Source organism: Pempheris klunzingeri, chromosome 17 (assembly GCF_042242105.1).
Source record: "Pempheris klunzingeri isolate RE-2024b chromosome 17, fPemKlu1.hap1, whole genome shotgun sequence".
NCBI lineage: Eukaryota > Metazoa > Chordata > Actinopteri > Acropomatiformes > Pempheridae > Pempheris > Pempheris klunzingeri.
Window position 1 is genome coordinate 9,011,965 of NC_092028.1, and position 26,138 is coordinate 9,038,102.

At 41.0% G+C, this 26,138-nt stretch overlaps 3 protein-coding genes across 4 annotated transcripts; 1 reads left to right on the forward strand and 2 right to left on the reverse strand.

Moving 5' to 3' along the window:
* The first annotated feature begins 1,232 nt into the window (after window positions 1–1,232).
* On the forward strand, window positions 1,233–3,653 carry gadd45gip1 (growth arrest and DNA-damage-inducible, gamma interacting protein 1). The gene is made up of 2 exons (XM_070848083.1): window positions 1,233–1,635; window positions 3,058–3,653. Exons 1-2 carry the CDS (start codon window positions 1,244–1,246, stop codon window positions 3,347–3,349), a joined length of 684 nt encoding a protein of 227 aa, XP_070704184.1. The 5' UTR covers window positions 1,233–1,243; the 3' UTR covers window positions 3,350–3,653.
* Window positions 3,654–3,727: 74 nt separating this feature from the next.
* Window positions 3,728–13,703, reverse strand: LOC139216851 (tetratricopeptide repeat protein 39A). 2 transcript variants are annotated; one of them, XM_070848082.1, is made up of 18 exons: window positions 13,597–13,703; window positions 12,894–12,995; window positions 12,261–12,392; window positions 11,852–11,910; window positions 11,173–11,240; window positions 10,942–11,006; window positions 10,527–10,626; window positions 10,360–10,425; window positions 9,604–9,712; window positions 9,421–9,488; window positions 7,995–8,054; window positions 7,694–7,855; window positions 7,480–7,571; window positions 6,441–6,561; window positions 6,247–6,358; window positions 6,021–6,135; window positions 5,601–5,717; window positions 3,728–4,590 (listed from the first exon to the last, which is right to left on the reverse strand). In XM_070848082.1, the coding sequence occupies exons 1-18, from the start codon at window positions 13,638–13,640 to the stop codon at window positions 4,482–4,484; spliced, it is 1,701 nt and encodes a 566-aa protein (XP_070704183.1). In that variant the 5' UTR covers window positions 13,641–13,703; the 3' UTR covers window positions 3,728–4,481. The 2 variants fall into 2 exon arrangements, with proteins under 2 accessions (XP_070704183.1, XP_070704182.1); XM_070848081.1 differs by having other exon boundaries at window positions 9,601–9,712.
* A 6,091-nt stretch (window positions 13,704–19,794) lies between these two features.
* On the reverse strand, window positions 19,795–25,113 carry tspan34b (tetraspanin 34b). The gene is made up of 8 exons (XM_070847913.1): window positions 24,887–25,113; window positions 22,563–22,657; window positions 22,008–22,223; window positions 21,192–21,266; window positions 20,976–21,083; window positions 20,743–20,877; window positions 20,546–20,638; window positions 19,795–20,368 (listed from the first exon to the last, which is right to left on the reverse strand). Exons 2-8 carry the CDS (start codon window positions 22,617–22,619, stop codon window positions 20,309–20,311), a joined length of 744 nt encoding a protein of 247 aa, XP_070704014.1. The 5' UTR covers window positions 22,620–22,657; window positions 24,887–25,113; the 3' UTR covers window positions 19,795–20,308.
* Between the last annotated feature and the right edge of the window lie 1,025 nt (window positions 25,114–26,138).

Below are 26,138 nucleotides of genomic sequence, written 5' to 3' on the forward strand. Positions count from 1 at the left end.
AGCCAAATTAAGCCTCTGTCATGCCCACCCCCACCTCTAGCCCAGTGCTACCCCTGCCATGGGAACCCTAAATCTTTAATGACGATGGAGAGCTCCGTGCGCTCCCACGACACAAAAGCGATGACATCTGTGTCTATAAGTGCTGTACTCCAGAGCGACCCCATTTGTTCTATCTCCGCTTCCCGAAAAGAAAACAAATCTAAAAGTTGAGGGAGGCTGCTAAAAAGAAGAAGGAGGAAGTGGAGCTAAGGAGGTTAAAACAAAGATCCTCTATTCTAAAGAAGGTTTATTCCCTCCTGCCCAGTGGTCCTTAAATGTTAAAAGAAGGTGTTAAAAGACTCTCAGCTGCCCTTCTTGCTCTGGTGCTCTGGCTCAGGCCCACCTGCACACAACTACTTCCAAGTCAACAAGGATGTTTGGTGAAAAACATGCTCCTTCCCCAGCTATTTACCAGCTATGGACCTTTGGACATTTTAGGTTCCTCAGTACTGAACCAAGAAAAAACTATTTCTGATTAAATACTTTATGATATAGCAATGTATCGATATAGCAAACCAGAAGGAGATAAATTGTTTGATAATTATTATACCTCAAAGATATGAAACAAAGCTACAAAAGATAGAGTGTAAGATTTGGCACACATCTGACCACCTTCAAAGCTTCAAACTTTTTTAGGTACATCGGGATGATTGAGTCATCTGTTGATTATCTTTAGGATTAATTATTAGTCTATAAATGTCAGAAAACAATGAATAGTTTTCAATGTCTCCATTATTATTTGCATTGATACTCAAAAAGTAGCAAATCCTCACATTTGAGATGCTGGAAATAGAAAGTGGTTTGCATTTTTTCATATAACATATTGTGAACATTTTTGTCAGATAATTTTATGTGGTTTATATGAGTAGTTGTTTCACTACTATTTTAATTCAGTACTATTTTAATCCTTTTGACTCAGTGTGTTTTATGCCACATGCTGACTCCTCCTGTGTAATGTCTTTAATGCTTTATTCAGAACACCTTAAACTTACTTTTTGTAATGCGATGAGCTACTTAAACAAATTGCTCTGTGTGTCCCTGTAACATTATTATCCAGTAAACAATACGGCTTTATTATAGATAATAATTTCAAACTGTACAACCATACCAGAGCTCATGGGGGTCCATCGGCTTGCCGGGATGAACAGGCATTGCTGTAGCCACCTCTGACGTCATTCCGGGTCCTTCTTGTGGTGGAGGAAAGATGGCGGCGTCCATGCTGTGCAGGAGGACGGCAGTGTTATGTAGGACTTTAAAGGGGATTTCCTCTCCAAAAAGTGTACTTTCTGCGAGCGGGCTCCTCCTGCAGACAGCGTCCTACAACCCCAGACCTTTAAGACTGAACCTCCGTGACCCGTACATCCCGGACAAGGAGAGCGAGAAGACGCCGGAGTGGCAGAAGACGGCCCGGTACGACCGGAAGCTGTTCGGCCGCTATGGTTCCAAGTCGGGCATCGACCCTGCGTCGCTGTGGCCCAGCCACGAGCAGCTGGACAAGATCATCGCGGAGGAAAAGGAGTGGCACCCTCCGTTAACGGTGGTGCTGGCGAACATCGAGGCCAAGGAGAAGCAGGAAACAGAAAAGCGGCTGGCTAAGTAAGTCATGCTACTGCGGCTAGTGCGTCCATTATCGGACACCCCAGTCTGTTTACGCACAGCTCTGCACTGTGCACCAATGTCACCTGTCAGGTATTACCATCATGCATTGGTGTGTTTATGCAGAGGTTGAAGAAGTGCTCTGTCACAAGCAAAAGCCATGCATTAATGTGTTTATTTATTTCTACTGAAGTATGATAGTACTGACATTAGAATATACTTACCTAAAGCAAAAGTAGCTTCTCTTTCATGCAGAATGGCCCATTTCAGAATAATGTATATTGGATTATAATTATTTATGCACTTAGATTGTGCAAAAGACTTTCATACAGCCTATGTTTACGAATTAATCTGCATCACTTTAATGATGTGGCAGTAAAGAAAGTGAATTTCCTTGGAATCAGTTAAGTTCAAAACTGTAGTTAAGTACAGTACTTGAGTAAATATACTAAATATACACATCCAGCTCCAAGTACAGGTGGACACTGATGGAGAAGGATGATGGATGAGAGCCAACTTCAGCCATCTAGTCATTCACAGAGCTTTAGAGAAAGTTTTATGCCGTTTAATTGTGATATTTTAGACGCCTACAGCTAAAATATTTTATCACTCAGAACATTGATTTGAAATATGATTTAGAGCCTGGACACTTTTGCGGAAGTGTTAAGTAAAGATGGTAAACATAATCAATTAAAAGGTTAGTCCAGCAATTCAGTTTTGCATCTCCATGTACTTAGAACTCAGAAGAGTCAAAAATGAAGCAGCTGAGGCAGAGGTATCCTGACTCTTACATTTCCCACAATGCAACTGTTTTTAGTTGCATTGCCAATTAAGTTGGCTGTCAACACACTTTGTGTCATTTCTGTTAAAGATCAATCTGCTGATTGTTTCTGGTATAGTTAAAACTATTAAAAAAAATCTGAAAATAGTGAGATCTGTTTCCCAGAGTCCCCGGTGGTCCCTCTAAATGTCTTGTTTGGTCTGACTAATGTTCAAAAATATTCATTTCATCTTCACATAAAACGAAAGAAGAGCAGGAAGTCTTTAGAAATGAGAAGGTACAAATAGAGAATTGTCATTTTCCTGTCAGTTGAGTAATTGTATGGTGTACATGACGGTTGTGTTGGGGCTACAGTTGCAAATTTACATTGATGTCAACGCCAGTGTTAATGTCATTATGTGTGTGTAGAGGTGTTTACATTTGTGTAAATACAATGATTATGTTGAGAACCAAATAAACACGATAGTAGAGCGAGGGAATCATAAGGGGGTTATTATAATAGATCCTGTGAGGAACATGAACTGCACCATATTTTATGGCAATCTAATAGTTGTCGAGACATAATCTGAACAAATCTGCCATCATACAACTATGCACCACATTAACATCTGTTAAACTAATCTTTTCTATTTCCTTTGCAGAGAGAAACTCATAGCAGCTAACGTGGCCAAAATGCCCCAGATGATCGCTGACTGGCGCAGAGAAAAGCGTGAAACCAAACTCAAGCTAAAGGAGGAGAAAGCTCGCCGTGCAAAGTTGCTGGCTGAGGCCAGAGAGCGTTTTGGCTTTGCAATGGACCCCCGCAGCCCCAAGTTCCTGGAAATGGTTGCTGAAATAGAAAAGGAAGAGAAGAAGAAGAGGAAACTAATGAAACGCAGACTGAAAGAGGAGAAGGCGGCAGCCCCTGTCACACCTCCTGATGCCTCCTCGTAGTCTTGGACTGTCATTTCACACATGAATAACTGTCGGGTCCAGGTCTCAATGTTTCTGAGATGGAAGACGCGCCGCGTAACACAATTCAGTGGAATGGCTGTTTTAAGTGTATCTTAATAACAGTTTAATCCTTGTGTTGTGTTAACTGACAGCATCTGTAAAGACCTGGATTAAAGAAACCCCATGCATGTTTTTCCTTCCTTCTGTAAAAAAACTTCATCCAGAGTTGTTTAAGCATATGTTAATTTTTCACAATCCCTTTATGTATTAACCTATCACTGAAATAAATTAATATCTGTACAGACTTTTTGTCTGAAATATTTTTTAAGGAAAATGCAAGATGGCAAACAGGTCGTTTCAAATTTAGTTATAATTACAGACAAAACACAGATGTTCATATGTCAAATTTATTTATGCAAAAATAATCTGTACTTTCAAAAGAATGTGTCCAGATCTGTCTAAACACTGAGTTCTGATTAAGTCTCACCACTTCACCATGCTTTAGCTGTTGGGCGTCGTATGCTTGTATGCATTTCCTGTGCAGCCTTACAGAACGCAGTTACCTGCAATGCACAGTCAGGGTGCACAGAGCACTGGGTCAAACATTTCTATAAGTCAGTTCACTATTTCTTAAATTTGGCTCTAAAGCAATTGCGTCTATTTTTTTGCAGTTGTGTGTGAAATACGATAAACACCTTAAAATACTGTCATCCCAAAACATCACATTATGCCAAAGTTACTTAATTATGTAATAATCATGTAAAGCTCTGTCAATACAGTAAAATAATTTCTATACGTTTCATTAAGTTATAAAATTCCTTACATTTTATATTTATAGTCGCTTTCAATCAATTGTTGATTAAATGTAGTGTCCTTTAATTATCAGTGTAAACAATAAAAACATTGTCCATACAACAAAATGTCCACTTGACACTTAAATATAATATTCTAACAGGTTATACCTTCATCCAGGGATGTGTTTGTGCAGACTGTGACACAAATTCCTTAAAGGGGTATACCTAAACAAAGTGATAAAATACCCAAGATGCACTTGTTGAAAATGCATAAAAACTGGGCATCAAGCTAAAACATCCAGTGTGACGAGCCTTTCCAGTCATGACGAAATGTCCTCCTACAGATGGGTGTCCTCCTCCTCGCCAGTGTCAGCCTTGAGTTTGGCCAGAGCAGCGTGTATCCTGAACTGTGTACGAGACTCCATCGAGTATTCCTTGTAGTTTTGCCTTCGAGTCAAAACAAAAGAGAAGGTTACAGTGTGACTGAAAATAGGGGCGTTAGATGAAACCGATGAATGGAAATTACACACTGACACACCTACATATAAACTGCCAAAAAACACCTGCAATTACATAGTGTTTCATTTCACATCTAAAGCTTTTTTTGTGAATTATTGCTCAACTTAAAGCAGTAATCTGACCAAAAAGTTGCCTTATATCCAGTGGCGGCAGAGGGTTGACATCCAATATGTGCAGTAAAAACACAGTCCAAAGACCTGCTGGTCAGGATCATTTGTGACTCTAAATTGCACGTAGGTGTGAATGTAAGCGTGTCTGTCTCTATGTGTCGGCCCTGTCCAGGGTGTATCCTGTCTCTCGCCTGATGTCAGCTGGGATTGGCTCCAGCCCCCCCCCCCCCTCCCTCGTGATTTTTAAGAATAAGCAGTATAGACAATGGATGAATGGATGGATGGATTTAGGCCTGTATGCGATAGGCAGAGAGCGACCTCTAGTGTTCCTGTAGTGGCTACACTCAGACAGACAGAACCTCCTGTGCATTAGCACTCTCCTGTCTAACAGTCCTCTAATAAGGACATTGTTGGTGAAAGAATTGCAATAAATATAAAAAATAATATAGCAATACATTACAAGACAAATGTGCACAACTTCGGTATTACTCTAAAAAAGCTTCTGTGTTCTCTAGCAGGTACATAAATGAGTAGACTTATACCTCGACTGCTAATAAACAGCTACAGCCAGCAGCTGGCTAGCGTAGCAAACACTGGAGATGTGGGGGAATTGGATGATTATGAAATATAAATGCCTTTACAATAATCCATGTGCCCCCAAAATGCTGCACACACAAGCTCTGATGTGCTGCATTTCTGTGTTAAATGCACATATTGTAAGACTTGAAATATTATATTCTGCTTTGTCATCTGAGAGGATCTGTGTGGCAGGATGTGACTGTGTCTCTTGTGGGCTTCAGTGAAGCTGCCATAAAAGGACTAACTTACTTGGCTTTATGCAGAAGTTTAATAGCATCGTCCCTCCTGCCCTGGTCTGCGTAGAGCAGACTGAGCTCCACCAGAGAGTTGGGCACCAGATAGTGGTCAAACTTGATCTTCTTTTCACTGAGCAAGCAGAGAGACAGGTTAAATCAATAACTTGTGATGTTTTGAACAAGTTTATTCTTATTGTCTGAATACCACAGTGAAATTTGAACATTAAATAGTCTTCTGGGCCAAATCAACACGACACATGATGCGTGTTTATGTGTATGCGTTTATCCATGTTGCCATGTTGTTTCATGCAGTGCACACACACCGATGATTCTCTGTGCACAGAGGATAAATGGTTTCCTAGAGAATTATTTGTTGACCGGTGGAAGCAGGGAATCAATTGCCCTCACTTGAGATGGATCCACTGGAGCTCACCTGGAAAACACCTTGTTGAAGCATTCCTCGGCAGCCTGGAGGAGACCCTGGTTCCTCAAACAAAGACCCCTCAGCAGGTGGATCAGGCAGCGGTCATCCACCGAATACTGATTTCCTGAGGAAAATGGAGCAGACACTATTAGAACAGCAGACACACAGATGTGTCATGTGCTCTAATCTAAAAAGAGATTTGTCGTGGCACGTGGTTCAGGATAAGTTGTGCTACCAGGAGACTCTAGCAGGGCGTGCTCTGCTTCCACCAAAGTCTGCATCATGCCTTCAGTCAGCTCAGGTCGTTTGCTGATCATACTGAAACCGTTCCACATGTACATCATCTCCTGCAATGAAACAGTGAATGCTGTTGGAAGGCTCTGTGTGTTAGACATACTGCCCATTGTGTGACTCTTTGTGAAACTTTACCAGCACTGGCACTGGTAGCCTGATCGGGCTGGGAGCCTTGTAGCGTCTGGCTTTTCTTATAGCAAACTTCTCTGTTGGGGGGGACTTCCCAGCTATCTTCTGTTTGAAGGTGGGCACTTTTCTAAAGACACAGGAAAATGATAAAGATAATTTAGAAAGGAGGGATGGGGTCAGAATTAGTGAAGCAGTGCCTAAAACATCTAACATACTTTTAAACCTACATTTCTTTGTTTTTGGCCACTTGGGGGCAGAGTAACAAGCTAGAAGTGACATACTGCATCACCTTGACACCGAATGTGGTAGTTAACAGTTGCACATTTACACATACAGCAGACATGGGCCAACATTAGTATTCGTTTGAAGCTGTGTCTCTGTCCACTTGATAACTGGTATTTTTAAACCAGGGCTCTATTTTTAGGATCAAAAAGACTGGTGGGTACCAAGACTTTTGGAACTGGTCCAGATCGCCTCTGCCAGCTGCCAAGAATGGGCAGTGAACAAGCTGCAGTGGCTGTAGTGTAATCCCTCGGGGCAATTGCGCCAGATCAAAGTATGTCCTCTAAAAGTTGCTGACAACATTACAGAAAGGATCTCCACAGATATAGACCTGTAAGATCCTTTTTGTTTCACCACAAATAGCTGGTGTATCACTCACCACCAGACTTCATTGACAAAAACAATAATTTTGCACAGGAGTTGCTGCTGTTGTTGTTTTTAAAGGGTTTGTTCGGGTCCAGCACAATATTTGTGTGACACACAAACAAAATAATCTATTGAGACAGCAGCATACCAGCCACTCATAAATATGTTCTGTGAGCTAAAATTACTGTTTTTGTCAATGGTGTCCGGTAGGTTTGAACAGGGCGATGCAACGGCTGTTTCTGGTTAAACAAAAAGGTCTATTTCTGTGGGAATGTTGTCAGACGCTTTATATACCAATCTGAGTAAAATGCAAAAGTATTATGAGCTTTAGGACAATAGCAGTGTGTCTGTGAGATAAACTATGGAACAATTACACTGTGTGTGTGTGTGTGTTTACCTAAATAGCTCCACCTCATTCTCCCCAAAAGGCCTGGCCTCATCTTCAGGCAGCATGCTGAGGTAAGCAGCTTTCATGTAAACATACATGGCCTAGCAGAGAGAAACATAGAGACAGGAGTCACCCATTATAATCCTCGAGATGCTTGACATCATCAGCGCACAGTTTGTATCCAGAGATCATCCAACTTAAGTCAGTCTGATCTTCTCTGTACCTTGGACCAGCGGCTCTCCTGGCTTAGGAGGTCTGCGTAGAAGTACGCCAACTTCCACGCTCGCTTATAGGTGAAGCACCACATCAGCTCCCAGTAGCACATGTGGTGGAACTGCTTCCATGCCTGCTGGGCCTTGCAGCCATCTTCAAAGAGTGCCACCGCCTGGTAGCACAGTGACGTTACATCATACAGCACATTAATAAGGATATTTTGAGGGATTTTATGCATTAATATGAACATTAAAGCGTTGCTCTGGGGCTTAAAACAGGCAACAGGCACCGACATCATTTATGAAACGCACCGCATCAATGTTCCCCTTCAGCTCCTCTGTCCTGCCTGCAAAGAAGAGGAATATCGCACCCTGGACAGAAGAGGAAAAACACAATTCATAAAATGAGACTTTAGCCTCAGTATTGTACTGTATGTTATTATTACTGTGTGTTAAATTCTCATCTATCTGCCAGCAAACCTGCCGTACAACAATTACTCTTTGAGATGTTTAACCAAGACATTTCCACTTTGGTTTGGTACACATGGCGTCAGAGCTTTGAGTTTGTTCTCTGGGATGGGCATGCATGTAGGTAAAAGGTGGAGTGGAAACAGGGATTTACAAGAATGTGAGTCACATGGAGTGGAAGGAGCGATAGCACAAAAGGTGCGCGAGTGCATGTAAAATAAAGGTAAGTCGATCGTAAGGATTCAGAGTGCAGAAGGTGCTGCGTAAGTGGAAGGTGGAGTGAGTTTCAAATGCAGGTAATCAGGGTGGGGATGATTCTGAGTAAGTGACTGGACGATGGAAAGAAAAGAGAAGGAGGGATTTGTAAGAAGTTGCTGATGTACGGTGAGATGCAATGTTCACGTAAAAATAGAAAGATTAAAAGAACAATGACATGAAGAAACTTGGTGGAAGTCAGGGGAGAGTGAACACCAGCGTGAATGAGGAGCTGGGAAGAGATCAGGAGGAATCTCCTCATATTCAAATATCAACTAAAAAGTGTGATACAAACACTACAAACTACAGCTGGAATCCATTGGCTGGTTTCATACAACTTGTATCTTGTTGTGGTAGTTTTCATTTCTATCAATTACAATAACTTTGTACTCACTTCTATCACTTAAATTACTTGTTCAGATGAGGGAAATGCCATGTTCCAAAATTACAACAATTACTTTGATGAATACAATATAATCAATAGCTATCATGAACTAGTGGTGATACTAAAAAAACAAGAGATAACATTAGATCGAAGTAATAGTCAGCCAGAATTATCTGGTTACTTCGGAAATATATTTTTTCACCTTCATTAGGTTGGCTTCAAAAGAAGTGAGAAATAGATGCAGAAGAGGTGGCGATATCCTAACTTTTCGGTGCCTAGTAAGGGTGAAGCTCCAAAAACGCTGGATCCTACATTTCCCATAATGCAACTCAACAGCATTTTTCATTAGAACCATAGAACCATGACTTGTAATCTAATCTTTGCGTGTAAAATCATTCCAGTTACCATTTAAAGCCCAGTCACACCAGCAAAATTAACTCCTTCTCACAAAATATTTGGTTCTAAAAGGTAGTTGGGAACAATAGCTCCCTGGGCTTGTTTCTATTTTCTCTGTTTTGGGCTTATGGCATCAGTCTGAGAGGCACACATAAGGGTGAATGCCTTCATATTACTGCAAAGAGAGTCCACAGTGATTTATACAGGAAATACATGATGCTTACTGCCACTCACCTGTGGGTAACGGAGCCGGAAAGGTTTCAGCAGCTTTTCAGCGTCACTCACCTCTCCCTCACCAGTTCCTGAGAGGATAGAACAGAGATGTCATATGATAAAATACGGTTTATATGATACGATCATACGGATCTGATGTGAATGATCATGTGCACATAACATGTGGACGAGATACAGCACTACCTAGTATGAACGTGAGAAAGGTGTAGTAGCAGAGCAGCAGCAGAGCGCACAGCATGGAGCGCAGGTTCAACCCCGTCGCGCCACCATGCAGCAGGGACAGGCCGTATTCCTAAAACAGGACCGCACATGCACAAAAACTTCCATGAGTGGGTCAGGAAATGAGCAAAAGTACAGTGCTTAACAAATTTATCAGACCACCTGTCATAAAAACGAGAAAACACAAATACTTTAGAAATCTGTCAAAAACTTGTTTCAAATTAAACATTGTATTATTATTTATTAGGCAAATAACAAACTGGAACAACTAAATAGTCCTTATTGACAAAACTCTTAACATTTAGTTTGACCTCCTTTAGCCCTGATTGTTTTTCATGTACTTTTCGACCGTCTCTTTTGTTATTGAGCTCCAAATAGTTCCTTGCTGTTCCCAGAGACTTGCTTTGGATTAAATTTGTGTGTGATCTATTTTTTAATTCAATAAATCCCAGATCTGTTCGATAGGATTCAAGTCTGGACTTTGACTTGGCCAGTCCATCAGTTCCACTACTCCAGATTCATTTTACATCATTTCAAATACATCATTTTGATTAAAGAGCTTACACATACTGGTGGGTTAACCATTACAGAAATTAAAAAAATATTTTGGTTATCAGCAATACTGTTAATTTAGGGCAGCGGAGGCAAACACCTTACACTGGGTGGTGGTCTAATACATTTGTTAAGCACTGTACATGGAGGAATATTCATATGACAGACCTTGTCTCCCGAGAAGCCTGCGAACTCCAACACTTTGAGTATCCGTGGAGGAAATAGAGAGAGTGTCTGTAAATGAAGAAGACCAGATAAAACTGCTTGGTACAAACACGTGATCACACAAACCATACAGTCAGCCGATGGGGTTTGAAGACATTTTTGCGACATACCAGATTAAACGCTCCCATTCCAAACGACACTCCTCCCTCTAAGTGAACGTGGCTAGGTCCTTTGAGACAGTTGTGAGATTTTATGAAGGAATGCAGTTCTCTGGAGAATAAAAGACAACTCTTTCAATTGCTTAACAACAGAGCTCACCATAATAATCTAATACTATATAGTGTAATGTCATGTGACTAAACATTTTTCATAAAGTTCCCTTCCAATCTACAGAAACTATTATACAACTGTTTTCAGAGACTTAATAGTGCTCTTCTGACTGAACGTTATTAGTAAAATCTGTAGAATGCCCCTTTAATAATAACCATACAAATACTTTAAGAAACTACTGAATGTTTGGCTGTTAAATGATCAGATATTTGTGCACTGTACAAATATATCCTCTGATTTTCTCTCATTACTTACTTGTATATTAGGTAACTGTTCCGTACTTTGATCCCTCCTTTGATAAAACTCACCATGTTCTCATCCTGTAAAACAAATCAACAGCATAAATCAAACACGGGCTTGAAAACATGGACGCTGTGGAACCTGTGGTGTGCTGCTACAGAGGACATACAGAGACATGAAGATGTACGGTTGGCTCTGTGTTTTTCAAAAAAAAAAAAAAAAAAAAGGTGAGTTAGTGCACTGCACCTGTAGGAACGTGAGAGCAGCTCTTTGGAGTTGGCACTCTGCGTAACACACTTCTGCGTGAAGCTGCACTGCAAAAGCACATCCACACACACAATAAATCAAGCAATAAATAACATACGATGATTGTAGTCAGTATGTAAAATCCTGTGCCAGGCTTTACAACACAGCTGATCTACCAAACAGGAGATTCCAGTCTTTTTTATTTTCTACCCGACTATGATGCATTTAATGATTTCATTATTTCTATGATCTTGTTTGCAATCAATGTTATTGTTCTTCTTTATTGGTACATTTTGCATCTTCTGTCTTTTGTTTTTAATATCTGCATTATTTATTTTAGTTTTTATTTATCTATTTATTTTAAAATATATTATTATTTTCATTATTATTATTATTATTATTATTATTATTGATTTTTGGTATAATGGTAAACAGGACACCTCTTCATTTTCCATTTTCTAGCCCCAATGCATAACTGGTTTTGATAGCCATGCTAGCTGCATGGCTCAATGCTCGTCTGTTGAACAACTTTGCTCCAAAACTCCATTACATATGATTTACAATCATGTAAAGTACACATTTTATCCACTGCCTTTACTGTTTTGGGATGGATTTTCCAAAGGAGTGAGACATATATATATATATATATATATATATATATATATATATATATATATACCTTCGGTGAGCGATTCCCCTGCTGACTTGTTCGTCAGACCTGCAGCTTTCCGTCGAAACCTGAAACACCAAACAATATTTTTAGAATCAACAGGAGACACTGAGCAACTTTTCCTGTGAACCACTTTTAAGATCATCCACTAATCGCCATGTGTCCTTGTTCGCTATCTTGGCTTTACTCATGCAAACACAGACAAATCAGTAGTTTGGTCAGGAACAGGCCATGTAAATGCACTCATGTAAATTTCTCCTCTTATGGCTCTTGGACTGCAGAGGAAGAGTCAGTAGCGCCTTAGAGAATAAAGTAAGGTGTTTAAAAAGATGCAGCGACTGAGAGTTTTTTTTAATTGCAGTCTATGACATGAGTGAAATCTGGTCAAATATTATCTACGTTCCTGAGACATCTTTACCTCTGACAGACCTCCTGGGCGTTCTTCATGGTATTTCCTGCATTGCTGATGTCATCATGCTGGAAAGTCATCATGGCCTGCATTTCCAGCAATGTGGCATAGATAAGCGCATGGTACATACTCTCATTCACTCTGCATAGGAAACATGGAGTCACAAGATCAACATTATAAACATCATGCTGCAAGCAAACACAGACCATTTTTGGAGGACAGCTACCGTATGATCTGCACATTTTCCTGTTGAGAAAAGATAAGAGTAAATATCTAGTTCTCTTTATGCTTCCTATCTCCTCAACTGTCCCTCTCTGTCTTGTGCACGGTGTTTATTTTGCAGGGCTGCCACTCTGCTGCCTGTTGAATCAGTCAGACCTTGGGCGTCAGCTTCAGCAAACACCTCATATCCTGGAGAACTGCAGCCTGCCGTGGCCACCCTCGTGTCTTGGCTTACAGGAAGCACGCCGCTTCGCAGTTCCCACCACAGAAGTTTCAAAACAAAATACTGCTGACGTTACACTCGCAAACACACCACCATGAATGTGCTAAAACAGCAGAACACGGCCTGAAGCTCAGACAGCAGCAGCAGCAGGTTAAAACCTCTCTAGAGACAAACGTGACTCAGGATTATTCCGTTACCTTGGCCGCAGCCTCTCCAGGCTCTCGCTGAAGTGGTTGTTAAGGAAGAGATCCAGAGCCTCCATGCACTCATCCAGGCACTCTTTTAGGGTCTGTGAGGAGCTGCGGCACAAGCATGGGCAAAGAACATACACATGGTAAATGCATAACACTGTGAGTAAGTAGGCTGGTTGTTCGGGGGGGGGGGGCTGCAGGCAGTGGAGTGCACACACTGATAAATACACAGCATGGTCCAGGTGAGAGGCTCACAGCAAGGAGCAACAGGCTTTTAATGCTGCCCAAAGCTGACGCACCCCCCCCCCCCACTGATCACAGAGCTGATATGATGCAATTACAGCAACATCATGTGTGTTATGTCCCAAATATTAACCTCACAAATGAAGTGCTACCAGTAACCTGCTAATCTGCTGGTTTGTTAACCAAGGCCCTGCTGCTGCTTCTCTTGGGCTGCATCACCCACCTTTATTTTATCTGGCACTATTTTATGACAAAATAGGGAACTACGTAGGTAGACGACAAGGAAACAAAGACTAAAACAGTTTACAGGCGTTTCCTGGTGCAGGTGAGGGTGAATTATTATTACTTAGGCTATTTCCAAAATAGATTCTTTTTTTGTTGTTGTTGCTGAGTTACACATCATCTCACCAGCGTGTTTGTCTTTCTCTTTCAGCGCATTGCTACATTTCCAGTTGCCTGTACTCACTTTTGTGCAGCATTTGCGTCTTTCCCATTGGACATGTTTGCCATCGTTCCGGGCGGCGTGCCCCAACACCTGTTAGGAACTCAGCGGGTCTCTTAGCTGACAAGTAATGTTGCATTCACGACTTGATCTGTAAAAAAAAAAAAAAAAAACAACAACACGCTGTCAAAACGAAACTGATCGCATATAAATTTCTAAGCTCCTGTGGGAGAAGTTAAAGCGCTCATCTGAGTGGATCCGAACAGATTGAGCGAGAGACGCGCCTGACTCCTCCTCTGTGACGTCACTGCCACGCACACATCACAGGGTGAATCACAGGATCAGGTGGGGAGCATCTCTCCTCATCTTCATTAGGTTCGTGTGAAGTACTGTTACTGTGCTGGAGGAGGCACAGAAAGTAGTTAGTAATTATTTACTGATAGAAAATTAACGAGTAGTTAATTTGGTGTCACTCAGCAGCTCATTCAAAACAAAGAGGTCTGTGAGCACTGTCAGGTCACATGTAGTGTTCCACTAAAGCCACTTGATGGCCCTGTTGTCTTATTGGTTCAAATAAATAAAATGAAAAAAAACATGGCTGAGAAATTGGCAGGTGCTTGTGTTGTCAGAAGTATTTCAGCATGCCATGTTTCAGGAATTACTCAAATACTATAATATAATAATTCTAATTATAATAATAATTGGATTTTAAAAACATATTTCTTTCAGAAAAGACAGTATTTGTGTGATTATCTCAACTATTCCGGTTACTTCTTGTCAAGTGTATGCAGTAGCACTGTGTACTTCACCATCATCACTCAGCTGTGTTATTTTGCACAGAAACCCACATAAGCGTGAGCAGGGATTAAAGTTGGGTCGCCTGATTTCCTCGGCAGTTTTAAAAGTTGAGTGCACCATTGAGCCCAATTCAACTTCCTTATGTTCTATGCATGCATGACAAATGAAGCTGATTCTGATTACTGTGCAAATTCAAATATCTATGTAATGAACCGTGTCTCTTTGATCATTAAAGTAACTTACATGAAAACAAAATAAGGCAACATATAGTCATGATAAAAATATCGCTTATTGTACAGCTACAGTTACTTAAGTTACTGTTGCTTTGGCCTTTACATTAATCTCTATTTTATATAGGAATTAGAACTTCAATATATTGTGAGTGTAAATACAACTAAAAACATTTTGGGGTGATGTATATTAATATTTGGTGTGTGTTTTAACCATATTTAATGAAAGAACCAAGGTGGGAGGCTGATTTTGCTGATTTTTGGATTTTGCTGTTGACGATCTACCGTCAGGATGTTGGACTGTTGGCAGTCGCTCTCATACCTTATTATGTACAGAGGGAGTTTTCTCACATCGCCGCCATTGTCGTTTACATTCAGCCACGGGCCAGGCGTGGAGCAGACGCCACCCACAACGCTGTTGTGAAGATACAGACCCAGCACCCTGATGCATTCATTGTGACATCAGGAGATTTGAATCATGTCGGCCTGAGCTGCCGTCTGATTGGCTTTTCACAGTATGCCTACTGTCCCACAAGGGAAGACAGGACGCTTGATCTGCTGTATCTGAGGCACACACCGCTTCAGCCCTTCCACCACTTGGCAGATCAGATGACACCCTGGTCTGCAGGTGGTCTGCAACCACCTGCACATTCAGGAAGTGGACACCAGAGGCCGTGGATCACCAGTGACATTAAGACACTCCTCAACCTTGTTGGGCCCACTGAAAACTACAGAGCCACCACACAGGCTTGGGCTTTTGGCTTCCTCTGACCCACACACCTCTGACTGGCCTCCATTTTGTCTCCATTTGGTTCTCCCACCTTTTGTAGTCCTCCATCTTACCTTCTTATACATATTCACACCCACTCATACACACACACCCACACACCCACACACACTCTATTGTTCTTTGGCTTGGCACATTTAGTTCGACTGTTGATTTTGCTATGTTTTAACAAATGTTTTAATAAAGACGCTGTCTTCTTGTACAAGAGTGAATACTGCCACCCTCTACTCAGCACAGAACTCTGAAATCCTCCAACTAGCTGTCAATATAGTAACTTTGGTGGTTAATTATTAATCATGATACCAACCAGATAGTTCAGTTAACAAGGTGGTGCCCCAGTCCAGGTGGACTTTACAGTAAAACACATTAATCAATATAATTATTAATTATCTTTGGTAATTATTAATTATTTCCAATAGCCAAATTGGCCCAGAAATGGTGCAAACCACAACGTTACTTTGGTGCCAGTGTTTGACACGAAGTACTGAGCACAACACCCTCCTTCACTTCCTGGATCACAGATTGTCAGGCTGGGGGGCACAGGGGCTCCACAGTCTCGCTCCTGTTCACTCTTTACACCTAGGACTTTAAATTAGCTTTGAGTCCTTAACATTGAGTCCTGCCACATCCAGAAATATTCTGATGACACAGCTATTGTGGTGCGTGTGAGGAAGGGACAGGAAGGGGAGTACAGGGGCCTGAACACCTCCAAGACCAGGGAGATGGTCGTGGACTTTCGCAGGTCTAAGCCCCCACCTCACCCAGTCAGCATTCGAGGAAAGGACTTTGAGGTGGTGCAATCCTACAAATTCATGCTGCAGTCTGCTGAGGAGGCAGCAGGACAGCTGAGAACTGGAGAGATGCACACATGCTGCAGGCCATCATGGACAATGTCAGCCACCCTCTCCACCCTCTTCTTTTGATTGTCCCTTTTGCCTCAGATTTACCTACAGGAATGTCAATGATCTCATAATTCAGAGCCTGCTTTGCTAAAGCATCGAAAGTTTCATTGCCCTGGTATTTGGTGATTATTTAGCATTTTTTCCAGGCTACAGACCCCAAGAGCTTTTGCATACATAGAAACCCAAAGCATCTCAGTTTCTCATTGTTTTCTCACCATGTGGAGGGATCCTTTAGAAAACAAAACATAGACAGGGAAGAGTAGAGGCACTATTGTGCACAGCATCTAAACGCACCCATATGTGACAACCTGAAAGAAACCTCTTTATCAATTTACTTAAAAAATATATCAATATATATCAAAGATAGAAACACTTGGTTTGTACTACAACTTTTAGCCCTGAGATATAATGATCTAATAAGACGTGCACACTTCACACACTAACAGGCAGTCAGACAGTGTTTGTTGATTTATTGTAATATGTTGTTTTGAGTTGAATGATGTTTTTTAGGCATTGGAGAAGTTAATGAAAAAGACTTGAATGACATAAAACAACCCTTTATTAACGGTTTATTAACAACCTGACATCTCCAAAGTTGTTTTTATGAAAGGCTTATAACAGATCTATAAGTAATTGATTTAATAACAGTTAGTTATACAGCTTATAAACCTTTTGTGAAGGGTGCCTTACAAGAAAGTGGTACTGTGCACCACGAATACGTCCTAATATTAATTTGTTTTGAGCTCTGTAATGGGATATATTGTAGGTGTGCACCTGTTTCTAGTCCCCTCAGCAAATTGCAAAATGAAAGTGCAAGAAGGAATTAAAGCTGCAAGTAGCGTTGGAGGGTTGTGCCCCGGCTACGTCCTGTTGCCGGACACTGACCTTTCCCTGCGGCTCAGGTTTTTGACAGTGCATGAAGAAGTTACATGTCACTTCCTGTGTCCCCTATGAGGCACTGTTTCATAGCGAGACACTGAAATTTGACAGCTTGCCACGCCCACACTGTTAAAGTTTTGTAGAGACTTAACTTTTCATCGTTAATGTCTTTTCTACCAGCTGACCAAGTTTGAAGTGTATCGCTTCAACCCCCTCGGACTAGTTCTTTCATTTATGACCCCTGTAAATCGCCAAAATGTACGGAAGATCCAATATGGCCGACTTCCTGTTGGGTTTAGGTCATCGCTCCAAGAGACTTTTTTGTACATCTTGAAGAGATACATGAACCCACCAAATTTTGTACATGTACATAAAACACAGTTCCGGGGCTTGAAATTAGGGGGCGCTATGGAGCCATTTTGCCTCGCCCATTTGCAAGACACATAAAATATGTAATTTTTCACCACGACTGATGCGTGTGCAAAGTTTCATGTGTTTTTGTGTATGTTTAGGCCCTCAAACTTGCAATTTATTTCGGATGCATTTCCTTACATTTCAATAGGGTCCTCGCACCGCTTGGTGCTCGGGCCCTATTAAAGTGACTCCTCCTGGTGCCCATAAAAGCTCCAACACACCCTGAAATGAACAACCCAGTTCCTTTTTGTGACACTGAGTTGAAAGTATAGTCTGTCATCTTGTGGACAGGAAGTGTAATTACAGTCTATGAGATGGCACCAAATGCTGTCAACTCCCCAACAAAGACAAATGTAAGGGGAACTTTTTTTTATTAAATAGTCCCCTATTGGTGCACATCCACAACACATTACATCGAGGTGTTCAGCAACATATCAACACTTAAGGGTTCAGGTTCTGATTATAGCCATAGCCACTACTCTAACCCTACTGCTGACATTAGACATTACAAAAGGATTATCAGCAAAAACTACTCACAGTATCAAAAGTTGCTCTGGGAAAAGTCCCCTGTGACTAATTAGATTGTTAATACCAATAGTGATTCATCAACAGACGATAAAAACACAGGTGAGATACACAAATCTATGTTCATGTATTGGTCTCTTCTCAAATCTTTGCTGCTATTTGTTGGATGATTGTGCCGTTTTGGGCCTTAAAAAGTTATTGAAGGTGGACAAAATGGTTGGCATCCATTAGCTGAATATTTAACATTTTATTTTAAAAGCTTTTCATATATTCTTTTAGGTGAAATCTTCATCTGTAAAGTAACCAGTAGCCACTGCTGTGGTGGGGTAAAAAGAGTACAATATTTCACCCTGAAATGTACTGGAGTAAAAGAAACTGGAAATACTTAAATAAAGTAACAGAACAAGAAGGCCAACTTATATTAGTATAGTTTTCCACCATATTAATAAATGTGGAACAGACAGTGGAAAGCCTGTAGTGCCTCCCTGTGGTTGAACATTATGAATCTTATTTTAGACTCACCTGCTGTAGCCTCACCTGGTCCTTGATATTTGTGTGTCCATGTGGGGAAAATGATTATATTAACAGTTGTTTCTTAGTGTTTCTTAGACACTGTCTGGACTAGTGTGACGCAGTTGTTAATTGCGAGTAATTTCAGTTTCACAGTTTTCTTTACTTTTAACAAAGTGGCTTCATTTGGAGTTACAGTGTGGTTAATATCCTCTGGTAATATTTGAGCTCCCGTAGATTTAATAATACTTATACACGGCTAATGTTCTCATAGGTTAATGTCAAGGTTAGCCAAACAAAGTTAATATTCCTTTCTGAGTTATATTTGAGTCTTGAAGCCACAGTGTGGCCCGTGCTGTGTCATGTTTTACTTTCTTTGTTCACACTACAAACGAGATAACGTTATCTGTTCTTTTTCTAGCAAGAATTACATTTAAATCTCCGCGTCAACCAGCGATAACAAAGGCCAACAAAGGATGACTATGGAAACATAAACTGTGCAGCGGCCCCCACATGGTCCCTGGGATATGAAGCAACCCCACGGTGAGCACTATCATCAGTCACAGGTAGTACACATTATACACAGGGCAGTCTGGTTAGCTTAGTGTTGCCATGAAAAGATGAATTTGAATCAATTTTGTGAGGTGATATATAATAAATTCATGTTTGTCCAACAGTTGCATTCAGCAAATTGGTTTACTGTGATTATGAACCGTACCCAATGCCCATTTTTATTTACAGGAACATTATTATTTACATTATTTGTATTATGAATCTACAGGGACTAAATACTTTAATGCAGGGTTTATGGGCAGACAAAAGATGTCATACAACCTACATGTTAGACATTATGAGACAAAATCATTTAGATTTATTGTGACAGTGCTGCTGCTTGGCTCACATAAGCAGACTGCTTCTTGGTGACTTGATCATGTTAGCTTAGCAGCAGCCTGCTGAATGGTACTATGGCTGATGGTTGCTAAATTCACCATTAAAAGGTTACGCTTTACACTGAAAATCAGTGTCCCAAAAATTGCCTTTTCTTTTATTCCACTATGAATAGAAGATTGAGTTTTAGCTACTTTTTTTATCAGCAGTTTGTAGGTTCTCCTCACCCTTCAAAACCTCTGTACGAAGTCACACATGCACGCAACCAACTCAAAAACTCACCAGGGTCTAGAAATACTTCGCACTTCATTTCAAAACTGATCGGCATACAACATACATACAAATAATGTACCATTTCTGTTGCTATTTTACAAGCTGCGTCATGGCAACGACATTAACAACAGTGCTTGTGTGTCCAGCATCCCAGCCATTGTTACATTATCACAATGCATACAGTTATTGTCATGACTGTCATCAACTGGCCATGTGTTACAGGCATTAGCACTGTTTGACATTTAAAATAATCTCCGATGACAGTGTGTGTAGCCAGTTTTACAAAGTGTAGTGTTCTTAAGAAACAGATAGAGTACATTCATACGCGGGATCTATTAGATAGATTTAAATGTAGTAAAAATAGATTTGTTATGTGATTCTGATTGCACAAGGTGTGACTTTAACTGTCTTCAATGGTGAGGCAGTTTTGCAAGATAAAGGCATAGCCCTTCACTCCTCATGAGGCAATATAGGAAGTAGAAAGGCTGCAGTAATTAAAGTGATCCTTGTTAGCCCTTTGCCAGTCGCTGTTAGCCCCTGCTGGATTTTATTTTGCAGTAAAGGATCATGGAGACGGCCATGGCACATATCTGAGGAGAAGATACATGTTAGTGCATGCAGTTAAAAAGTAAATCATTACATTGCCAATGAAGTTTTGATTTTAATTATGAATTAGGCTTAATTTAAAATCACTTGACTGTCTCTCTTCATTTAGATTAGGCACTTCAGCCTAATCTAAATGAAGAGGATGAGAGATGAGGTCGTACCTCCAGAGCTGCGATTCCCAGGGCCACAGCCACAATAACCACTGTGTTGTCATCAATCAGCTGCTTGATCTTTGGGAAGCACCCAGAGATTGACTAAGTAAAATAAAGAATAGAGGCAAAAAAATAGTCAATTCAAAACAGTTTTGGATCATGCACATGGATGTTTTTGCTCGTTCTACCACTTCCAAAGCCCGTACCGTGACACCATCAGCCGCCGTCGGACATGGGCTACTGAGGCCTGGGCAGCACTGTGGGGGGTATAACTGGCCGTGGTCCACATAATACGGGGAGCCCATGAAGTCTGACGCGTTGTAGAATCCACAACATTGTAACTAACGTGGGCACAAACGGAGATATATGTTACACAAGGTGAAATCAGTGAAGCGGTGAAAAAGATCACATGTGACGTTTGTTCAGCAGAATCACACACTGTGGTCATTGTTGTATTCCACAGTCCTGTGATGTCAGGATTTTTCCCGTAGTCCTTCCTGATGTTCTGAACTGCTGCCTTGCCGATCTTGACAAACAGCTTGTCTGCCTAAAATGCAAACATACAGTAACTTTGCATACAAGCACCAAAAGGCAGTACCTGTGAAAATACAGCTAACACTGCTTTCTGTGTGGAAATGCTCCATAGTTAACTTACCAAAGGTCTGAATACCAGGATCACCACCGCTCCTGCAACCTCTGCTATGAAGACCACCAGGACTATGATGAAAAACTAGGAACAAGATCCAAATGTTAAACATTTGACTAGAATGGGATATTTAAAAGCAATGTTTTCAAGAGGGAACATTTCAGTCTATAGTAAACCACAGTGATATTTAGAAAAGTCAAAATATGACAACCACCTCCCACTATTCACACAACAGTAGTGGATGGAAACTCACATTAATTCAGGTTTTCTTGTGCAGATTTCCTGAAATTCAGTTAAAATGTGTAGATGAAAAGTATTGAATATTGCTTGTGAATTAATTTGCATGCACCATTAACCGGTGCTTACATTTTGAAGGAATAGTTTTTTAGAAAATAACTCGTATCTCTTTCTTGCCAAGAGTTAGATGAGAAGGTGGGGCCACTCTCATGTCCGTGCAGTTAAATTAGGCTACCACCGGCTGACAGTTAGTTGAGCACAAAGACTGGAAAGAGATGGAAACAGCTAGCCTGGCCTTGTCCGGATGTAACAAAATCTGCCTACCATTTAACATTTAAAGCTCACTACTTCTCACTTTTCATTTTATCGCTCTTTAGAACAAGGGTTATGCAGTGTAGGTTTTATATCTTTGCTTTCGACAAATGTGCCTCCTTTAGAGAAATCGCTGAAGAATGATCTTTATGTACAGATATGATGCAGCTTCGGATTTAGTGCACAGTGGTTTCAGTCAAGAACATGAATAAGTGTTTTTCCCAAAATGTCAGATGGTTCCTTTAAGCCTCTATAAAGTAACAGACAGCAGCCTACCATCAGCAGCATACACCTGCTCTCTCTGATGGCTCCACAGCAGCCTAGGAAGCCGATGACGAGCAGGAGCGCTCCTATTGCAATCAGCAGGTAGCCCACATTGAGCACCTGTGTGAGCTCTGCTGGTGCGTCTTCAATCTTCCCGAGAAAATTGAGGATGGAGCCGCTGTCCACCTTCACCCAGATCCCCACGCCCAGGATGGCAGCACCCGCCAACTGAGGGAGAGTGTCGGGGGAGAGGAGGAGAAGTGGGGAAAATCTTCAGTGTTGAGTTCAGACGTTTAAACATTTACCAAACAGGGAAGGGACTAAAAGTCAAAATGTAATGGCTGTCACAAGTCCAACAACTTAATGGAAGTGCAATACTAAATTACTGAAGTTCTGATGTATTTCTGCCAGTAAAAATGTGAAATACAGTTGCAGAGCTTATTTTAGATGTTGCACATGTTGATAACTCAAATGTAATTTATATGTGTCGTTTAATTCATTTTGGTGTCTTTTCTCTGGAAAATAAAATCACATTTTAAACATTTCTAATTAAACTTCAAAACTTACAAAAATAATGCCGTTGAAAACAAACATCATGACTTTGAGGAATCCAAAGCATCCCATTTTGGCTGCAGACTGTTCTACCTATAGAGGGAAACAAACTGTAAAAGGACATTGGTCAGCCAATGCTGTTCAGCTTTCATGGTTTTTTTACTCCCATCACTTCCATACACACTTCATATGACACATATTTAACAGCCTTAACTTTAAACGTTATTATTAATCAATTCCAGGATAGATGATAGTTTATTTATCTGCAGGGAGGAAATTCTTTTCCATAGTAGGCACATAAATATCACACAAGTAAAGCAAACAAATTGTATTAGATTTAGAGCGACGCTTGAATTGCAGGGGTCACACGACAAGAGACACAAACATGGACTGACACTGAAACACACCACAGACTGGATTCCTTGTAAATTAAAAAGCGGTTACTTATTTAAGCTTCATATGGCGGGGGGAGCAAAGCTCTTACTAAAACGGGCACATAGGTAGTCTGAGTTGTGTGAGATGGTCAGTGCCTGGGATAGGTTGATACCTAAGGCTCACCCTTAAACATCTACAGCTGTAAAAATGCACACACATTAATGCAGCGGTAACATTGACTTTACTGCACCGTGGCTTCTTTTATTCTTTTGGTGCTTTACGTACGTCATCCTGATGATGTGTTGTCCCAAGTTTCACTATGTCATTATGCGCTGCCATTTAGGTGACAAATTAACAGTGGGATTGTGCTGTTTCCTGTGTGAGGACGTGAGACAGACAGAGCAGAAGAGGGGAAAACACCTGCCACTTTCCCAACCCCTAACCTTTTACCCTTTGTAAGCTTAATAGCTTATCTTTCTCAAACACTCAAGAGTACTCTGAGTCTTTCAATTCCATTAAGGACATTTACTGCACACATATCACCCTTCATGGAGCTAAGGTGAGGACTTTGTTTAATTTCAAATGAATGGCAGTAAACAGATGATGATTGAGGAAGCACGCCCCACTGTATTTTTCTCCTAAGTGCTTTACTGGGCCAGTGGTATGCAAATGCAGAAAGGAACCAAAGCGAGTTACATATCAACTGTAAGCTGTCATGGAAATATTTCCTCTCTCAGCAACGTTCCTTTTTTGCTTTCAAATTTAGAACGTTTTGGACACAAATTCAGTATATTAAAGAAACAAAGAAACACCTAATACTGTGAGTTCGACTTTAAGGTGCTAATACTAAAGAAGAGTGGAGCTACATTACAACGGGACAGCCCATTGACCACCTCTATATCTGTTGACATATGCATGCACAACACATTCTCTTTTTGCACAAATACATAACATCTAGCTTTCCTCATCATCTTGACTCATTAGCACACACTCACTGTATCCTATCTCCAGATCTTCTCCTCCCGCCCCCTTTTACAACCTCTGCTGCTCTAGTCGCCTCAAGATAGTCATTTCCAAATGTGTGTGTGTGGACACCCCAGCTGGGGAACAGTGCCCTTTGTGTGGTGTGACAAAACAGATAAATTGTTATCCCAAACAACAATGACTGAGCAGAACCCTATTGTGTATAACAACAGGCTGCTTTCTTGAGAATTGGGATATCCCTTGTGCGATACCTACTGCTCTACTTCACCCTTTTGTTTTCATTCCCTAAAACCTATAATATATCAAATAAATCCAAAGCAGGAAGTGGCCTGTCGGTTCATTTAGCCTGCCTCAGTCGTTAAAGCTGGTTGTTGTCAAGTTAATCATATATTCAGAGGCCGAGATGTCCTCAGAGACATTACAAGTGGTTGCCTTGACTCCCCAAATTCCCTCAATCATTTCACTCCTCTGAGCTTTTCCCACTTCCTTGTGGTCAGTGATTGCACTCTGACACCCAGGAGTCAGCCTGGTGATGTATTAACAAGCTAGAGTCACATGCAGATCTTAAAGCGGTCCAGCAAAGTCAGAAAAAGGATGTAGTGTGCACTTCTATAATGTCTTTAGCACATTAAGGAAATGCTTTTGTTTAGAGATCATATATTTAACATTGCACTGTGTGTGTGTGTGTTGACTGTCAGCAGATACATGGTCTGTATTTGTTAGTCTTCGATCAAGAGAACCTCTGAACTGTCTCTGGCTGACCAACTTCCATCAAAAACATAGACAGACAAATCTCAAAGGACGCCATTGAGTGGAATAATTACGGGCAGGTCTCAGGAGACAAAGGATCATTGTTGGATAGAACTCTCCCAGTGTGGGTACGGCACTTAAAAAATAACCACAAGCCCTAAAACTCACACGGAGAGGATTCCATATAACTTTAAATCAGTTAGTGTAAGTTAAGTCATTCTTCGGCTTACCTTTAACAGGAGATATCCAAGGACGTGCTCCTAGGCTGGGTCACTGTTTAGACTCCTTCACTCCGGTGATGGAGGCTGTTGCTGTGGGAGCAGGCTGACTGTGAGATAACAGGAATACAGGAGTGTATTATTCTTCTGTCCCCTGAAAATGACCCACAATATACCCTCTGTCTCCCAGCTTCCTTTGGTTCTGTCCCTCCGTTAGATAGAAAAGAGACTCTGAGTGACTTTCTCGGCTTTCTGCTGTTATTTTAAGGCTGCCTGTTGGTTATAAGTACTGGAAAGGGAGGGGGAGCAGGTGGGCGTGACCAAAGCATTCAACAATATCCTGCATCACCATAGAGTTAGGCTGGCCCCGAGGGAGGGAAGTGAGAGAGAGATCACCTGTATGCAGTCACAGCAGCCTTTCATGTGCCTCGGTTTCAAGATATTCATTTGAAAAGAGTTTGTAAATACGACAAAAAATGTATTATTGTAACCATTTGTAATTTGCAACTACAGGCCAATGTCAAATCTTTCGATCCTCAAATGAAAAGTTGAAATATCTTTTAATCCACAGAGTGTACTATGTTCTAGATCTAACAATAATACTGAAACAGCTCTTATCATAGTTATTAATGACCTTAAAGGTCCCATATTCTGCTCATTTTCAAACTGGTATACAATTCAGGTTTACGTGGTTTAATGTTCAAAGCATAGCAGACATGGCTGCTGCAACTGCTCTTTCTGAATGCTCCGTTCTAGAAGGACAGAACATGTTATGTGCTTTAAACAATGGCGGACATCGTGGTGGGGGAGGTTTTCAGCGGGTGGGGGTGTTTAGCCTTGCCTTTGAAGTGGTCAAGATATCATATTTGGCATTATTTCGTTTCCATTGGTAGTTTTAAACCTCTTGAAACAAACTTTTCTTAGGGGTTCCACCTGGGTCAGTCCTAGAACCACTATGACCCTGAACCGCGAGGTCCATTTAGTAGCTTTGTATTATCTGTCTCAGCACATATGGGTTTTTGCCAAACTGTCATGAAAGTGAACATGTCGACATTTCTAATATTCGGGCCATTTAAAGTGCTATGAGCATCTAAATTTGAATAACAACTGGACAACTCAACCTGGCAAGGAAGGTTATTAAATGTGACCAAAACATCCAGAAAAGCTATGACCTTGGCCTTGTTTTGAGTTTTGTAAACTCCAAGGTCAAGAATGAACTTTCAGCCTCAGTTGGACAATTATATATTTTTTATCCTCAGTGTAT